This window comes from Anarhichas minor, unplaced genomic scaffold (assembly GCF_050575085.1).
Source record: "Anarhichas minor isolate MPS153535 unplaced genomic scaffold, ASM5057508v1 ptg000023l, whole genome shotgun sequence".
Lineage (NCBI taxonomy): Eukaryota > Metazoa > Chordata > Actinopteri > Perciformes > Anarhichadidae > Anarhichas > Anarhichas minor.
This window is the reverse complement of record NW_027466469.1, coordinates 322649-340237: the sequence shown is the minus strand read 5'-3', so window position 1 is coordinate 340237 and position 17589 is coordinate 322649. Positions and strand designations below refer to the sequence as shown.

The following is a 17589-nucleotide window of genomic DNA, read 5'->3' as shown; positions in this document are numbered from 1 at the left end:
TTTCTGCCGGTACTGTTTATCTATTGTGAATGCTGAATATGCAAAATGCATTTTATTTGCATGGAAATTGTTTTGAGAAAATTAAAGACCAAAAAAAAAAAGTTTCCATATAATTTTTATTCAGTGACTGACAACTCAAAGTAAGGGCTTGTGTCCACAATGCTGACACATGAGAAACAGCACAGCACCCAGCGTCTTTTTTTCCGCGCGCTCTGCCTTTTTTGTGCGGCCGCTCAGAGCCCTTCAAGTTGAGAATCTCTGAACTTTTCATAAAAGCGCAGCTGACACCACTGTAGTAAACGGAGGAGAATCTCGTTTTGGCCGTGTGTCGATCCTGAACCATAACTACGACAGAGAAGCTGTGCGAGCAGATCATTGCTGGTGAGTGTTGTGCTTTTATCACCGTACGCCTTGTGATTGTTCTCCTTGCTCAAAGTCAAACTAAAACATAGTCGCCCAAATAGATAATGAAAAGAAAAGGGGTGGTGCTAGTCTATGATAAAGTTGTCAAGAAGTTGTTGTCATAGAACCATAAAAACAACAACAGTAGGAGCGACTTGTTGTGAAGCGCTACCCAGCGCCCTGCGGCCGCTTTTTCTGCGCAATGTGGACACAAGCCCTAATGTGACCCAACCTGGCTGGAGGGAGGGGCTTACTCTTTCCTACCCCAGTTTTAATCAATATTATAGCATCACTCTTATCTGAGCCCCATTCACAACGTTTTGGGATGTGGGGAAATGTGTTTCAGGAAGGGGTTTTGATCGTACGGTGGTTCAACAGTTCAAGTGTTTTTTTCTGTCAACATGCAAACAGTACAAAACCATTTAGATACATTTCGTTTCACTAAATGGAGACGGGAACTTTGCAGAATTGACAGTGACAGTGAACCTTCAGCCTGGCAATAAATAAGCCTGTGGCTGATTAACATCTGTTAGCGATCAGTGCTTCTGAATTTTTGCTAAACTTTTCCTCGAGCGTAAATATCTGCCAGAGACGCTCCATCTGGCTCACACTGTCAGTGTCATGAGACACTTCGCTCCAACATTCAGACACTTAGCCACCCTATCTGTGTCTCAGCTGCCTGTGTTTGCGGTATGTGGGGATGAACTGTCCTTTATTCATGCCCAAGTCTGGATGCATGCCTGTGCATTTTATTTATCTACAACATAGGTATGTCAACAACCGGGAATATTGGGGATGAACCTCTGAGGGATCCAGTTAGCTGGTCAGTTGGGTCGACGGTGACCTCTGAATGTATTTGGTGACAGATCAGTGTGTAAAACTAACACACAGCTCTCACAGCTGGTCCACATGCCAACCTCTGGAGCCTCAGTGGTGGGTATTTGTCAAATCAGCACAGTAGCACGAAGAACAACTCTGCCACAAACAAGCTTATTGTCAGCAGCCGCACGACTTTTAAATTCAGACCGGATTGTTTGGCTGATTCTAGTTTTTGTGTCGCTGCGATTTTAATGAAGGTCAAGGTTCTTCTTTACCTAAGTTCTGAGACAACTCTGAGCCAAAGACTGCACTCGCACATCTATTACGTCATAAAAACTCCAGTATACTTCATGTGAAGAGTTCACAGTGAAAAGACTGTAAAGGTGGGTTTTCTGCAGGGAAATTTCTTATTAGTTCAATCTTTTGATGTCCTGCAGAAAGATTGACAGCCAGCGATATGAAGCATAGTAATAATGTCTCGAGAGGTGGATGTAAACTTAATATAGAGCTCTTCATCAAATTAAAACAGTCAGCAACATGATTTTAATTACAGTACATGAGGGGGAACTCAGGTTCTTCACAACTGGGATCTTTTCATCAAAGTTTGGGCCGTCGTTAACTTCTGAGATCTGGGAAGGCAGCAACTTTTTAAGAAACACGAGCAGTCGGACGATCAGACGGGTTTTAAACAAACACTAAGGTTAGCTGTAAAAGAAATAGTTAACATCCATCAGAGTTTATCGAGCGGTTAAGCGTTTGATTAAGCGGTTTGATCGATCAAAGGAAAAGCCTGCTGTAACAGAGAGGGGCAAGACGTGATCATGGAGATAACGTTGCACATATCTATACACTCTAGAAGCTACAGGCTACAGAAAGTTGTAATAATCTTTTAAACAAACAGATATGTCACAGATGTAAACACTACCCAACAATGACTGCTTGAAAACCTGCAGCACGATGACAGTAAAGCAGATGGTGACAGCTCTCTCCTTTAGAATAATTGAACGCTCCCAGGTCGAACTAACGATGGCAGACATGATGGCATACCTCCTCTCGCTTGCACTGTAACGTGTTTGGACATCTGCAGCAGGGTGGGATTACTACATCAGTCTCAAACACGGTGCCTATCTTTTCATCAGCACGTTGAGGAAACATCAAAACATCACAGAATCTCAGAGACCTCTCCTGGTTACGCCACCCAGTACTGTCAACAAAGTCCCTGAATGTGATCTACACTGTTCAGCAAAACCAGGACACCAGTGAACCTCTGGCTAAGTTTCTTCAGCAGAGTGAAATGTTATGGACAAAGGGTGAAGAATAATGTGCGAATGATGTGGGTGTCTTTCTTTCTCTGGCTGTGTGTTTGGAGTTATGCATCTTGCAGATAAGAGGCAGGGTTGTGAATGTGAGATGATTAAAGAGCAGAGTCCTATCTGCAGCAGGCTTAGCTTGTGTGAGGCTGTGTGTCGGGAAGGCGAGCGCATATCCTGTGTGTTAACCAGAGACACACGCACACGCACACAAAGACATACTGAACACCATCCAACAGCAGAGGAAGCAGAAGGCAGGTTGTTCTGTAGGATGTAGAAGAGAGCAGATCAAAAGGAAACTGCTCTCTTCTCTCTTCTGTTCAGAAGAGAGAAGAGAGCAGGAGAAAAGAGACGGATTTGTTGATGCACATGGACTTTCAGCCCTACTGGAGGCGCCATCAGCTCGCAGAGTGACCAGAAATCGCCTTGATCCAAACAACCACACCACAAAATGACCACCATGAATAAACCCAGTCTAAAGTTCTGTGTGAGTATGCAGTCCACGTGTATGTATACATGATTATTCAAGTGCGGGTGTGTTGATGTGTAGGATATGTGCCCAACCAAACACGCACCACACACACAGCCCACCGTGGATGATAGCTTGCGCTCGGTGGAGGAGTATTAGTTACAGGATTGAGAAATTATTTGATTATAAAATAGCGTTGACTGTGTGTTCTCAGGCAACTAGTGCCAGCTCCTGTATGTGTGTGCCAGCAGGCCGAGCCCAGTCTGTGTGTGTGTGTGTGTGTGTGTGTGTGTGTGTGTGTGTGCGTGTGTGTGTGTGTGTGTGTGTGTGTGCATTCCTATGAGGACCCTGAGTGGATCAAAGCCACTGCCACCCCAGGCAGTGTCCTCCTGAGGGAGCCAGCTGTCAGATCTGGGATCAGAGATCAGCAGCGTCGGTCCTCCCTCCTCTTCGCTCTCTGTGGGGTCCGTCACAGCAAGTTAGCACTCGGCCAAAGGCACTGATCAACAATTAGATTAGGCTCTCTCCAAATAATAGCTGTGACCACTGACGGCGAGGATTGCACCGTCCAGAGAAATAGATGCCAAAGAAAGAGTGCTGTCGTTTCTTATTTTCAGCATTAAACGATATTTGCGGTTCATTGCAGCTTTTGTAGCCGATAGTAGATATGACTACTACTACTAATAATGATAATATTGATAATATCAATAATAATAGTTATGATAATACAACACGAACGTGAACGATTTACCTTTTCTCTTCCAAACTGTGACTAAAGCTCATGCTTCTTGACCGGTCAGACTTCTTTTTGGAGACGTTGCAGCGTTCCCGGATCTCAGCAATTAACTTGTCGAGTGCAATGTTAATATCACAGATACGAACGACGGCAGAAAGTAAAAGAAAAAAAGACCAGATTGTAACATGAAATAGAACAGGATCATCACCATCACTTACGTAATACCCATCCATGTGGTGTTTCATGACCTTGAGAACGTGGCATATAAGACTGTGAGAAACCTTGAACATATGGCTCAGGAAGAACAGCATTAGGCGGACTGACAATTGGCAAAGAATTGTTAATATAAGCAAGATGATGCATTACAAATCTGCCATATAAAACACAGCACCGGTGGTAAAATGACTCAGCCCATATTGCATTGGCCATTGACTGTGTGTGCGTAATCATGTCGGGAGTGCACGCACCCCTGACAGTGTGTGCCAGTGCTCTGGTCAGCCCACCCGTCGTAGATGTGCTGCCAACTCTCGCTTGGCAGGCACTTTGAAATCCTTTTTTTTTTTTACCTCTGCAGCGGTCAACAGTGTCAACATCTCCGTCAGACCACATGTGTACGCAGAGCGTATGAATCAGTGTGACTGGAGCGCTTGTGTGTGGATGAGCCTTTCTAATAGGATGTGATATGGGTTTGTGCAAACGGTGTGTGTGCAGCTGCTGCAGGATCGAGTTTAGACATTTCTTGCTGTGGAATTAAAGGGCCACTTCACCCAGTTTCACACTGAGTGGAATGTGCAAACGTGTTGAGATATCCGTCCGTGAGATAACTGCCTCCATCCCAATGAGATGGAGGTGAATGGAATTTCATTTGTGGTTCCCACAGCATAAAAAATGCACGTTTTCCCAGAAACAGTGTACCCATTACTCCCATTACTCTTAAAACTCAAAATTCAATAATTTAATGTCATTACAAACTCATGCTGTGCAACTAAATATTGTTCAAACCAACAGAACTTTATTTTAAATTCTTGACGCTAAAGTGTCCAAAGACACTTGTTGGCTGAATTTCGGAGAAATATATTAAGTGATGCACAAGACATTCAAAACATATCCATGTGATTTATTGTATTTTCATGATAATGTGAACATCGTCTGGCTTCAAGAAAGAGGTGTAAGCTGATAAATATCACATGATACGATCAGATGATTTTAAAGGGGAAATCAAAGAAAACTGGATGTTTAAGGGTTAACAAAAAGTGTTGGATAAGTTACTTTAAATGTCATCAATTTCAGTGATGTAATCAATGCATTTCAAATTGCAATCCCTTACACTTACTGAATGAAGTGATCAAATCACTGCAGCACATCATTCAGTGAATCGTACTGCTCAACATACACTTGTTTGTTTTTTAACAATGTTATTTGGGTGGAGGCAGGAACCTTAGAGACGATTATCTCAAAACCACAACTATCTTGATATCACTACAAAGGTGAGAAAACACTTTGTATTTTGGGTTGTTGTAACTCGGGTGTAGCATCAGATGTGGTGTAGCAACTCCTATTCACTGCGGCCCTTTTGCACCTTGCTCTAAAAGCTCCTTGGTTTGTCAGCTTTTGCTTTAGGAAGTTTGAAGCTCCACACACACACGCTTTAGGAAGTTTGAAGCTCCACACACACACACACACACACACACACACACTGAAAATGTCTCTATCTCTGCCCTCCCTCCATCTCTCTCTCTCTTACTCCCTCCTCTCAGCTCAAAACTACAAGAGTCAGACAGGAGTGCACACAGACAAAATACTCCTCCTGCCCACATGCACGCACACACTCGAGTGGAACAGATCCACAGAGCTGCACAGTAGTGAGGCAATGGTGTGTGATTGAGAGAGAGAGGGGGGGGAGTGGAGAGAGAGACAGAGAGAGAGAGACAGAGAGAGAGAGAGAGTGAGAGAGAGAGCATTTACTCTCCCTCTCACCCACTTGAGGAAAGCAGCCGTGTGGAGAAGTTGCATGAAGCGTGCGGTTCCAACTGGACTTTTATATCAAACCATGGTAGCCAAGAAGTGGAGGTAGAAGAACAAGAAGAAGGAAAAGAAAAAGAAAGTCCCAGCTGGCTGAACAGGAGACCAGAGTTTCATCTGAGGGATTACTGGACTATTCGTATATGTGCTCGTGTCATGGTGATATCCTACATGATCGTCTCTTGTTGACAGGAGCCTGTCTTGTGTCCTGGATTTCCCAACAATCAAAGTTTGTTTACTGAGCGGAGGAGTGTGTGTGGAAGCAGGAAACATGTCGAATGGACGTCTCAGTCACCTGTTGAAGGGAGTCTGGATGCTTTGGCTGTGGCAAGGTGAGTTCAGGCACTGTCTGCAGGACGATGTGTGTGTGTGTGTGTGTGTGTGTGTGTGTGTGTGTGTGTGTGTGTGTGTGTGTTGTGTGTCTTTCAGCTGTTTAAACTGCTTTCTGAATATATAGTTATACTTAATTTACGGCCATCATTGCACAGATTTCCATCCAATGAATTTGTGCCAAAACTTTGATTAAAAAAAAAAAAAAAGATATTTTTTAAAGAAGCTTAAACTGATGCTGGTGTTTAGTAATCATGTGGTCTATGAATCCCAAAAATTGTGTATCCCTAAGTATGGGACTAACTCTAACTAACTAAGATCTTAAAACATTGCAGCAGATTTCCGTCTGTAATCCAAAGCTTCGTATGAAAAGAAAAGAAAACAAGATAAACACTCTCTCATGTGAGAAATCAGCTGAACCCTTGCGGATTTAGTTTAAAGAACACATGGCAGGACACAGAGACAAAGAAAGGGGAAGAGATTATAACAGACAAACTCCTAATTACAAGGAAGTTATTATGTAATTTGTCACATTTCAAATGATTTGCAGAGTTCAACATGTGGATCAGCACTTTGAAAAATAAAAACACGACCTATGCTCACTTTAGACTTTATGAATAGCCGGTCTGTGTTCCCTCTCTCCTCCTCTGTGGGTCTTCAAAGCGGCAGTCGGATCTGTGGCCGTCGAAGGAGTCTTTAAAGAAGAGCTCTGGCTGGTGCCTTCAAACAATGGTTCCCTCGGAGCAGGGAAGCGTGGCCCTGGAACTAATGTTGCCATTATGTTAATGGTTAGAATAACAGGACACAGCCATTACTGACTTCACCTCAGGCTGCTGTGCAGAGCTGATTGTCCAGCCGCCGCAGCCTCGATCGCGCAATAGCAGCATTTTGGCCATCAGGGCTGGTTAAGATGATGAGCAGACAAGAGGAGGCATCTGCCCAGCTATCACCCAGAAACCCTCCCCCTCGTCCCTCCCTCCATCCATCCCTATAGCTGCTTCAGTGGTAGACTGGTCTCTGTGGATTGTTTTCTTTTTCACCACTCAAGTCTATAGCGGAGACAGGCGAGGTTGAGCTGCTGGCCCTGACCAGATGTCAGAAAGAGCGGAGCAGTCCTTCACCCCAAACAGAGCAGAGAATTAATAAGGAGTTAATTTAAGGAGCGTGGAAAGTGGAACTGTTATTAATTCAGATGAATTCTTGACAGGTGTGATGTCATTTCTCTGAGGGGAGAAGCTTCCCGAGCCAGCGTACTGCTTCTTTTATTTACTTTAAACATAAACGTTTATCTTTAAAGCTACAAACACTCAGTTCTCCGAGTTTTGCCTCACTTGATGAAGTGAGAATGATAAAAGTGGCCACATGGAAGAGACCTCAGTGAATGTTTGGATGAGGTCTGGTGGATTCTTGGACAAAAGAATTTCCTGTCATGGGATGGTGAAGAGCTGAACTGGACTGGATGGGAACACGTTGTGATCCCACTATCCCACTATGTTTTACCCCAAAAAACCTTGGATGCAGTGTTCATGTTACTGTCCTGTTCCAGCTGGAAACTCTCCAAGTATGTGAAACAGCCACTGACCAGATCTCCCAGAACGTCTCCTAACCAAGCTGTTGGGTTAAGGTGAAACCGATGTAACGTCAGCTCAAAGACATCAACGGACCATCAACTTCTCATTGTGTACCATCTCCATCTTGACTGCCTCAGCTGTCCACCAAGACGAGACACACACAATGCACGTCAAGAGCTATTATAATCAGGAATCCTCTCTGTCTAATAGCACAAGTGGCACAGCACATGAAAAGCTGAGAAAATGGGTGGGTGTGTTGGCTTTATGTGGCAGCTGTTTGACTCAAGGTGAAGGTGTGAGGTGCAGCAGGACAATGTGTGTGTTGCTGCTTTGCAAACAGGAGCCAGCGTTCGCTAACCACAGTGGAACGGGCAGCAGCGTCCGCTGGGCAAACCCCCGTAGATCCCTTCTCTAAATAAACGAGGCCGCTGGATTAACCAGCTTACACAGTGATGAAAAGACAACAGTGGCCGTCCATGAGCAAGCTGCCCCGGGAACAGAGGGAGACTCCTGGTCCGGGAGACCGCTATGAGATGCTGGGGTCCGAAGAAATAGAAAGGGGGACTCAGGGTCAGAATAACACAACAGACCTTGTGTTCTTTGAAAGACTTATAAATCAACCTGACCTTCGCCTGACTTTTGGCGACAAGGAAGGAGGGGAGGGAGACAGAAAGAAACCTGGTTTCTGTTTGCAATTTAAAATTTTACAATTAACAGTTACGTATCCTAGTGACACATTTTCACAATTAATAGGTCGACGTGTTTGCTTGTCAGCAGAGACACGTCATCATATCAATCAATCATCAAATGCAGCAATGCTGGTTTTCTTCTTAAACAAAGTCCCAAGCATTACTTTTTCGTTTTGCCTCCATTATTTTGGTTTGGATGTTTTTCCCCCTAAACTTAATTTACAAAAATGTTGCTCGGTAAATGTTGCACCGGTCAATGTATTCTGCATCACATCCTGTTGTATTCTGATCAGTTGGTTTGTATACGTGTTTCTATAAATGTTAAATGTAAAATATGTGACATGTGGAGCTGTCCAAAGTGATGTTTCTTTGTCCAGGTGAAAACAAATGCAACAACATACGCAACTTGTGACGAGGTGCTGCAGACAGCCCTTGTAACGGGTCACAAGCCAAAAGAAGCCAAAAGAAAATTAGGAATCACCGTCGCGAATCACCAAGATCCAAGATCTGGAGGACATATCAGCGACTGAAAAAGCAGCTGTGAACAGTGAATAATGTGCAGCAGTCACATAAATATGTGGAATGAGCAGGATCTCTCAGCTACTGTACCACACACAGAAAATACACACACATGCACCTCACTAATCTTGTCATCCCAGCTCATGAAGAAGCCCCCCCCCCCCCCCCCCCCCCCCCCCCCCCCCCTCCTCCTCTAACCCCCTCATCCTCCTAACCAACTTCATGCACCTCATCAACTACTGACAGACATACAGAGGAAAAAAAAATCGAGACAAAGACGAGAAAAAAAAAGAGACGGGTGGAATCTGAAATCCATCCAGGAGAAATGAGGCGTAAACATCATGGCTTTTTCATCAGGGGAGGGTAACTGTAATCAGTGGAGGGGGGGCAGGAGGGCAACGGGCAGTTCAGGGACCGTTTGGAGGGTTTTGTCCTGCAGCACTGAGGCAAAGAGAGATGAGAAAGTGGTTTTACAAGACACTGGGGGTAACCACGCTATAAGAAATGAGGTGAGGATGTAGTAAAAAAAAAAAAAAAAAGTAGGAAACTCGTAAAATACTGGAACATGGAGTAATTTGCCCTGTTGTGCCATCCTTTCAGTGCACCAACAACATTTTTCTTTTACCTTTACTGCCTCCACTTTGGCAGGTTGATTGCTTCTTCATTGAAAGCCTCAATAGACGCAACTATGAAGCAGACAAAGGTCTCTCTCTCTCTCTCTCTCTCTCTCTCTCTCTCTCTCTCTCTCTCTCTCTCTCTCTCTCTCTAATGAACGAGGCACAGGTTTGACTTAAACTTCAAGCACTTGATTTCTGCCTCGAACCCTGAATCAAAAGTCCTGGGATCTGGTTCTTGTTTTTCCAGGACTGCTCCAAATAAAGAAGTACATAAAACTGTATTTTGACTTTGGCGCTGTGGATGAGACATGAGAGAGGAGGGGAGCGAAGGCTGCCAAACCGTAATCACAAATGCAAACAAACAAACAGAGTGCAGCGTGGAGGTCCTTTATAAATGGTATCCCTTCTGCACTGTACTGTAAATCAATGTGTGCAGTGTGTTTTTGTCAACGTGCATGCATGCACTGTAGTTGTGTGTTTGTGTGTGTGTGTGTGTGTGTGTGTGTGTGTGTGTGTGTCTGTGGAAACAGGATGAATATGGGAGCTCAAAGACAGGTAGATTACTTTGGCCGCTCATCAATCGAGGGCCAGTTGCTGCAGCAATGTTGGTGGTGATGACAGACTGTCCGTCCAGACCACACGCAGGTCACAGGCCGCTGCGCTGACCCCTTGTGGGAGAGTCGTGATATTGCGTAAAGACAAATGGGGGTGGGGGGTTGTCTCTGCCTTTCTATGTAATTCAAGATCTAAAGTTTGTTGTTCAGCTGCTCTTGACAATGACATCAGGTTTACTGCAGCAGAGCAGAAAGGTTGAAAATGTGGCTTCCACAGTCCTCGTTCTGTGCAGAAATGTATCCCGTTAGTTTGAAGCTAATTTAAGGCTTCAGTCCGAGTTAATTAAGTCAAGTGAGTCTGTTTTTAGTACAAAGTTTCCTCTTTGTGTCTCCCGAACAGTTTCCTCTTCAATATGGCTCTTCAATATACTTCTGAAGCCTCATTTGCTTCAGATAAACATATTTTTTGCACAATGTTCATGTGAGCATTGTTTTAATGTGGGACGAGCCTGTGCTAACTATTGACTGTAATTCTTTAGTGAACTAAACACACATATTGACCTTTGACCCCTATGAATTCATGGAGGTTAGTGAAATGGTTTGACTTCAAGTAAAACCTGAGTTAATTTGAGTAAAAGTCACTTAATCAGTTTTTTGTCTGTGATATGTGTTATTTACGAGGACATAGGTTGCAGGTTTCATCAAAAACCTCACAGAAGTCCCTGATTAGTTGGATTACTGTGTAATGACATTTCATATTTGACGCCACAATTAGAACAAACAATATTTTTTTCAAGGCACACCTAAACTTTACATTTTTTTTATGTTTTAAGCAGTACTGTTGTGTTATTAGGCTTGGTTTTAACTTGGCATGCCTAATTAACTGCCATCTGAGCGTATAATCCAAAATGTAACTATTCGGTTAAATCAGTTAACATTAAGTTTTATTGGTAAAAATACATCAAATCTGTCTCTGAAAGATGCACTATATTGTGACAGGGAGGTGCAGACTGCATCAATAGGGAGGTTTTATGGGCCCTTGAGAACAATAAATCAGTGGGAGCCATTCACGGGTAAAACTAACAATATCTGACTGCCCATGTAGGAAGTGAATCAACTAAAACAGTCCCCCATCTCCTCCAAAGTGAGTTGGGGGTTGGATATTATCATATGTATTACAACATCGCCTCACTTGTGGTTGGAATAGACTCTTTTGTAGAGGAATACTTAAAAACCCACGATGAGCAATTTTGTTTTATTAAGCTCTGCTTTTATGAGTCCTCTGTTAGTAAATGCAACCATATGTCCAACTGGAATAAGATCCAAGAGAGGGAAAGGGGCTGAATGACAACTGACCTCAAGAAATACTATAGAAATGTTTTGGCCAAAGACAGAAACTCAAATACAGCAACCCAAATGACTCCGCATCACATACTGCGACTCTTGCCTCTCTGTCCATTCATTGCCCTGTATGTGAGCAACTACTTTGGCGACATGTTGCATGCAGCTACAAAGAGTGGATAACACGAAACAGACCAATTGGATGACTTGCAAGGAGCAGTGGAAATTAATTAATCCTGATGAGTATTTCTGCTCCGAGCTCTCCCGTGGGAGCGCAGCTGGGTCCGACTGACCGGGTTCCCTCGCCAGCTGCAGTGACATGGAGCATAAACAAACACATCAGCGCATGGGGAAAATTGCAAACATGTTGCAGTGCCTGTGACAGGAATAAGAAGTATTAATCATATCAGCAAATTTGACAGGCAGCAGGAAGGAGGAGAAATGTGCCTTGAGCTTAAATCTGGTTTTGTGGTCTGTGACTTTATAGTTCTATCCAAATTCTACATATGAGTGTGTGTCCGTGTGTGTGTGTGTGTATGTGTGTGTGTGTGTGTGTGTGTGTGTGTGTGTGTGTGTGTGTGTGTGTGTGTGTGTGTGTGTGTGTGTGTGTGTGTCAGGTGGAAGGCAAGGAAATGGCTGTGCTGCACACATGTCTGTGGTTGTGGTCAGCATATGTGAAGCATTCCATGAGTAAGGGGAACAAAAAAATATCCTCCCTCTGACACTAACAAGGTTTATAAACACTGATCAGTCCGTCACCATTTTGGAGCCTTTTACAGAAACAAAAAAATAAAAACTTTCCATTCAAATTCCCCATTTTCATTCATCCGCTGAGTTATAAGAGAACAAACCATGATCCGTGGCTCGACATCTAACTCTCAGCTCAACTGGAGGCTCGACAGGTGATGTTCTCCCCAAGCGCATCTAAAGTCAAACGCGAGAGAAGCAGAGTGAGATTACATCCATAAAGCTGTCTGCCACAGACGATCTTGAGGAAAGCTGAGAGAGTGAGAGTAAGAATGCCAGAGCTATGAGGATAACGGGGAGCAAGAGGGAACAAGAGAGAAGAAAAATGGGAAATAGAGGAAAAAGCAAGCTGGATATGCTGACTTTAACAAATACTCTTATGGCAAGGAGTTAGATGAGAAGATTGATACCACTCTCATATATGTCTGTTAAATATAAGGCTGTAGTCAGCAGCTTGTTAGCTTATCTAAGCATAACGAATGGAAACAGAGGGAGAAAGCTCGCCTGGCTCTGTCCAAAGGTAACAAATCCGCTAAGCAGCACCTCTGAAGCTCACTATTTAACTGTTATACGTAATTTGTTTAATCTGTACAAAAAGTGCACGTGTAAAATCAAGAAATCACCCTTAATAAGAATAAGTGTGGAGGAGTGTGAGGAAAAAACAAGAGGTCAGACAGAAAACAGGAGATGGCGGCGTCTGCGAGAACTCATCGCCCTTCGCTTTTTGACATTTTGTTTTGGGAGGATGAAACTGAAGCCATAATTTCACACACATTGCACAGACGAACCCCAGTGGGTTTCCTCGCGTTGCAGCCATGAGGGTGCAATCAGAAAATCCTCTTTGTCTCAACTGAAACCAGATCGCAGCCTTGCCGCGTCGACATCACACACATCTCTGTGCAACAACAAAAGCCGAGAGTGCAGTTATGATGACCAATGACAGGCAGACTGAATGCAGATGTGCTCGTGTCAGATCAATACATGTTATAGAGTGAATAATGCTTTCATTTGGATTAACTTACCTGTGAGTGTATGGGAAAACTAAAGTGAGAACATTCACCATAATAAGTGTTTTTTTATTCATATTATCAACAGATGTGTTTGGCTCAGCCGGCCTGCTGCTGTCAGAGACCCACCGTTTGGTTTATCTCCATGATAGAAATGCACAAATACAAAGAGCATACACTCCTGCACACACACACACACACACACACCTTCTGCCTCCAAGCAAACCCCAAAAAACAAGGCCTGTGTGTTGCAGCTGCAGGCTGATTGGAGTGACAAGCCTAAACTGTCTGCACCGTGGCCAACGTCGAGATTCACAGCTATGTATGGTTTCTATAGCACCCCCTCACCCCTCATTACATGGAAAATTTACCAAAATTACAGCCCTGGAACAGCTTGCAGTCAACCAGAAGTGTGTTTAGATGTAACAGGGAGAAGATGTGGATATTCCCTCATGGCTATTATCTGTTTCCTTCATTTTCTGATTAAGGCGGCCGTTAATAATCTCTGAACTGAATCATTCTGGTGTTCCCGCATTTCCTCCATCCACCCTAAATCAGCCTGGAAATCGAAATGAAGTGTAATGGCGCCTCTGTGTTTATCTGATTAGATACTGTTTACTCACTGTTTTCTGACTTTCCTGTCCTCTGTAGCTGTGTTTGTGGCTGGGACAGGGAGTAAACTATGGGAGGTGCCCACAGCCTCCCTCACTTCCTCCTCCAACCTCAGTGACAGCCTGTGGGAGCAGGACTGTCAGTACCACCACCTACAGGACCGAGTGAGAACCACAGCAGACATCCCCCCAAGACTGGACGGCACATGGGTGTCAACAAGGTGAATTGTCGTAGCCATGAAGTGCCCAAGCAAGGGTTAACAGAGATTTGTAGATTAATGGTATCTGTATTTTTTTTAAAACAAGTCATTGTCTTCCAGAATTTGATTTGAAACATATCACCAGATTTGTATTTGTAGATGTGGCCTTCAGTCAGACTTGAATCACAGAAATGCAGACTTGAGACTGGTTTTCAGGACCTGGTTAAATGTCGGAAGCACAATAATTAAAAACATACACATTGAATATTTAAAACAGCTATAATGACAAACTTCTATCGATAGCGGATCGTCATGCCTACTTGTGTCTGAAAGGAGTCGCTCGTAGTGACAAACACAGAATCTCCTCTAAGAAGCTGAGCTATGAGTTTTACTGGTCCACAACTTTAGTTTTTTGGTTCACTCACAGCTTTTATCAGTGTTCTTTCCCAGCAGCAGGAAACAGTTTTAGTCTCTAAAAACCTGCTGTATACCATCTACTCAGCAGCAAACGACAGGCAGGCACAGTTAGACACTATAGCCGGTGAACATAGTGGAGCATCTGGCTAAAGAGCAAGATATTTCCCTCAGGAGTTGGTGGAGACCAAAGCAGAGCTTAAATAGAGTGAATAATGGAAACACGACTGAAACTTAATGATAATGTTGCTCCATTACTACTGGATGTGTAAATAATCAACTCTTTGCTAATATGTTTGCCACATCAACTCTTTAAGGTGATGATATGTCAATGATGTGTTTATCATGTTTCCACTGCCCCCCAAAATCATGGAAAATAATTTATATTTAGATTAGATTAACAGCTATAAAAGTAAAATGTAAATATGTGTATCTTTGTGCACGCGCCCGCCTTCGCCCAATGTCATCTGGGATCAGCTTTAGCTCCCCCGCGACCCTGAATAGGATAAGCGGTTATGGATGATGGATGGACGGATGGACGGATGGATTTCTGCTCACAAAGACTTGTAACTTGACTTGAGACTCTTCTGATCTGTTCCCAAAAGACTTAAAGACAGCTCAGGATCATGTGGCAGGAAACTAACCTCTGCTCACTTCTGTCTGAAATCTATCCATGACACAGTTAATCACTAATCTTACTTAATTTTTCATTCGTTTATTTCATTCCTCTGTGTTCAGGTGTGAAGTTCGGCCCGGTCCAGAGTTCATCACCCGCTCCTACACCTTCCACCCCAGCCGTCACTTCCAGGCCCTGCAGCACTACTACACAGACAGCGGCTGCGAGAACCCGGCCTACTCCCTGGTGATCAGGGGCAAGCTTCGTCTGCGCCAGGCTTCCTGGATCACCCGGGGGGCCATCGAAGCTGAACACCACCTCAGCAAGGTGTCCATCGTGGTCCACAGCCTGGCAGCCAAGCAGAGACTGGCCTCCATGCTGCCTCCGACCTGCGTGGGTCTGACCCTGGGGCGAGTGTTGCAGGGGAAGCCATATGAGCTGTACAACACCCGGGCAGGGAGGGGATGTCTGGAAGCGCTGGGCTTCTCCATGATGGAGATGGGACTGATACGAGTGGAGACGCGGCACCACAGCCATGGAGGGAAGGTCCAGGAGCTGCTCTTGGGGGACATTCACACTGACTGGACACAGAGGAGTCAGTACAGACCTACAGGGTACCAACAGCCACTACAGAACGCCATGGTGAGACATCCTGTGTTTTTATTCAACAGAGCTGAACAGAGAAGTTGTGTGGAAGATTAATTGTGAGGGCAAGCTGAGCTGCTGCTAACACCTTGTAATGGTAGCAGCTCAACATTAAAGCAGATAGGGTTTCAGTGCCTTGCACTGTCTCTAGCCCAACTTCAAATGTTGTTTCAGGGAGTTTGGAAAGTGTTTAATCTTCCTCGCAATAAGTCCATTAAGCTGTTAATAACTAAAAAATGTGACAATATATAAATAGTTACTGGTTCCAGCACCTAAAATGTGAAGATTTGCTGCGTTTTCTGTCTGCAACTACTACTTAATTTATTTATCAATTAACGTCATAATTGTTGTCTTGTTTAATTGGTTAATCATTATTTATAAGAATGTGAGAACAAAGTGAAAAATTTGGTGACATTTTGTTTTGACTGCCCAACAGTTCAAATTCCAAAAACATTAAGTTTAGTGAATCATGAAGTCAAATAGAAGCAGCAACCCCTCAGAATGAAAAGCTGAAACCATCAAATATTTGCCGTTTTTGCTCAAAACTAACATTAACAATTAATCGATTATCAAAATTGTTGCTGGCACATTTTCTACAGGTTAATTGATTTATTGACCAATTGTATCTGCTTTAAATACAAACATTTTGGGATTTTAGACTATTTCCTGAGCAAACAAACATTCTCTTGTGTTTTACATTTCAGATCTATTTTGATCACAATTTTCTGACATTTTATAAGTGACTGGTTGACTAGATGCAGCTCTAAATAAACTGGTCCCGCCTCTCCTTGTCTCTTTGCAGCATCACATACACCCTTGCCCTGTGTGCGCCCTGGTGTACCGCTCCTCAGAGCAGCGCCCCCCGGTGTTGCCCCGCAGCCTGGCAGCTCCTTTGTCTCTGACCGGCCGCTGGGCCAGCCACCGCTGCGAAACCCGTCCCAACATCCTCTTCCTCACCCGAGACTTCACCTTCGATCCTGACCAGCACGCATGGCAAGGTGTCTACCGGCACTACTCGGACCCTGCCTGCTCTCAGCCCACCTTCACCCTGAGAGCCTCGGGCCACTACGCTCAGGGAAACCCCTCCGCCAAGGTCTCAGGAGCCACTGAGTTTGTCTTCAAGGTCATCCAGGTGAGAGTCACAGCTCTAGAGGAGCCCACAGCAAAGTTACTGAATGGGACGAGGCCCGGAAAGTGTGGTCGGGCAGGATGTTGGGAGGTCGGTGTGGAGCAAGACTTGACCCCTACAGATGGGTGCACCCTGCTGGGCATCAAGCTGCCACATAAGGAGTACGAGCTCTTCAAGACTGAGCTGGATCACAGGAAACACCCGCTGCTGTTCATCGGAGAGAGGCCGACTGACGGGTCCAGTCCAGACCGACCTCAGAGGAGGCCCACTTCCTTTCAGGCTCCCATGGGGCATTGCAGTGGGGGGGACACACAGCCTTCACATCGCTATTTTAACAGCAAGCAAGTGCAGTTAGCAGCGAGTGGGACAGAGAGACTGGCACAGCTGGTGTTACTGGTGCTGGGATCTGTGCTGTGCAGCTGGATCTGTGTTTATTAGGGACACTGTTCAAGAATCAAATCTGTTTCACAGCTGAAGTCGTTGATGGACAATGTTTTCTGGCAGATTTCTTTCACTCTTGCTCCATATGATGATGACCAACATGTGTGACGGTCAAGAAAAATCATGAGACACTCAGGAGAGCTGAATCATTTTTGATGTCTGGCTTTCAGATTCTGCCTGTAGGTTCACTTTAATGACTCTAAACTACAGCTGCATTTCTACCTAAAACTAATCTGTATATAAACCACCAATATATACAAATGTCATAATGTCAGTATGTAAGGGTATATTCTTTTCCACGTCTTCTTTTTGTACGATGAACAGATTCATTTCTTGTCACACGATTACTTCAAAGCAAGATCACGGTGTTGAAATGTTGATCGGTTATTTCCACACCAAA

General features: G+C 44.2%; 1 protein-coding gene across 1 annotated transcript; it reads left to right on the top strand.

Annotated features, from left to right (window-relative positions):
* Positions 1-6029: 6029 nt before the first annotated feature.
* apcdd1l (adenomatosis polyposis coli down-regulated 1-like) lies at positions 6030-17186 on the top strand. Its single transcript, XM_076097080.1, has 4 exons — positions 6030-6090; positions 13785-13965; positions 15097-15616; positions 16422-17186. Exons 1-4 carry the CDS (start codon positions 6030-6032, stop codon positions 17184-17186), a joined length of 1527 nt encoding a protein of 508 aa, XP_075953195.1.
* The last annotated feature ends 403 nt before the right edge of the window (positions 17187-17589 follow it).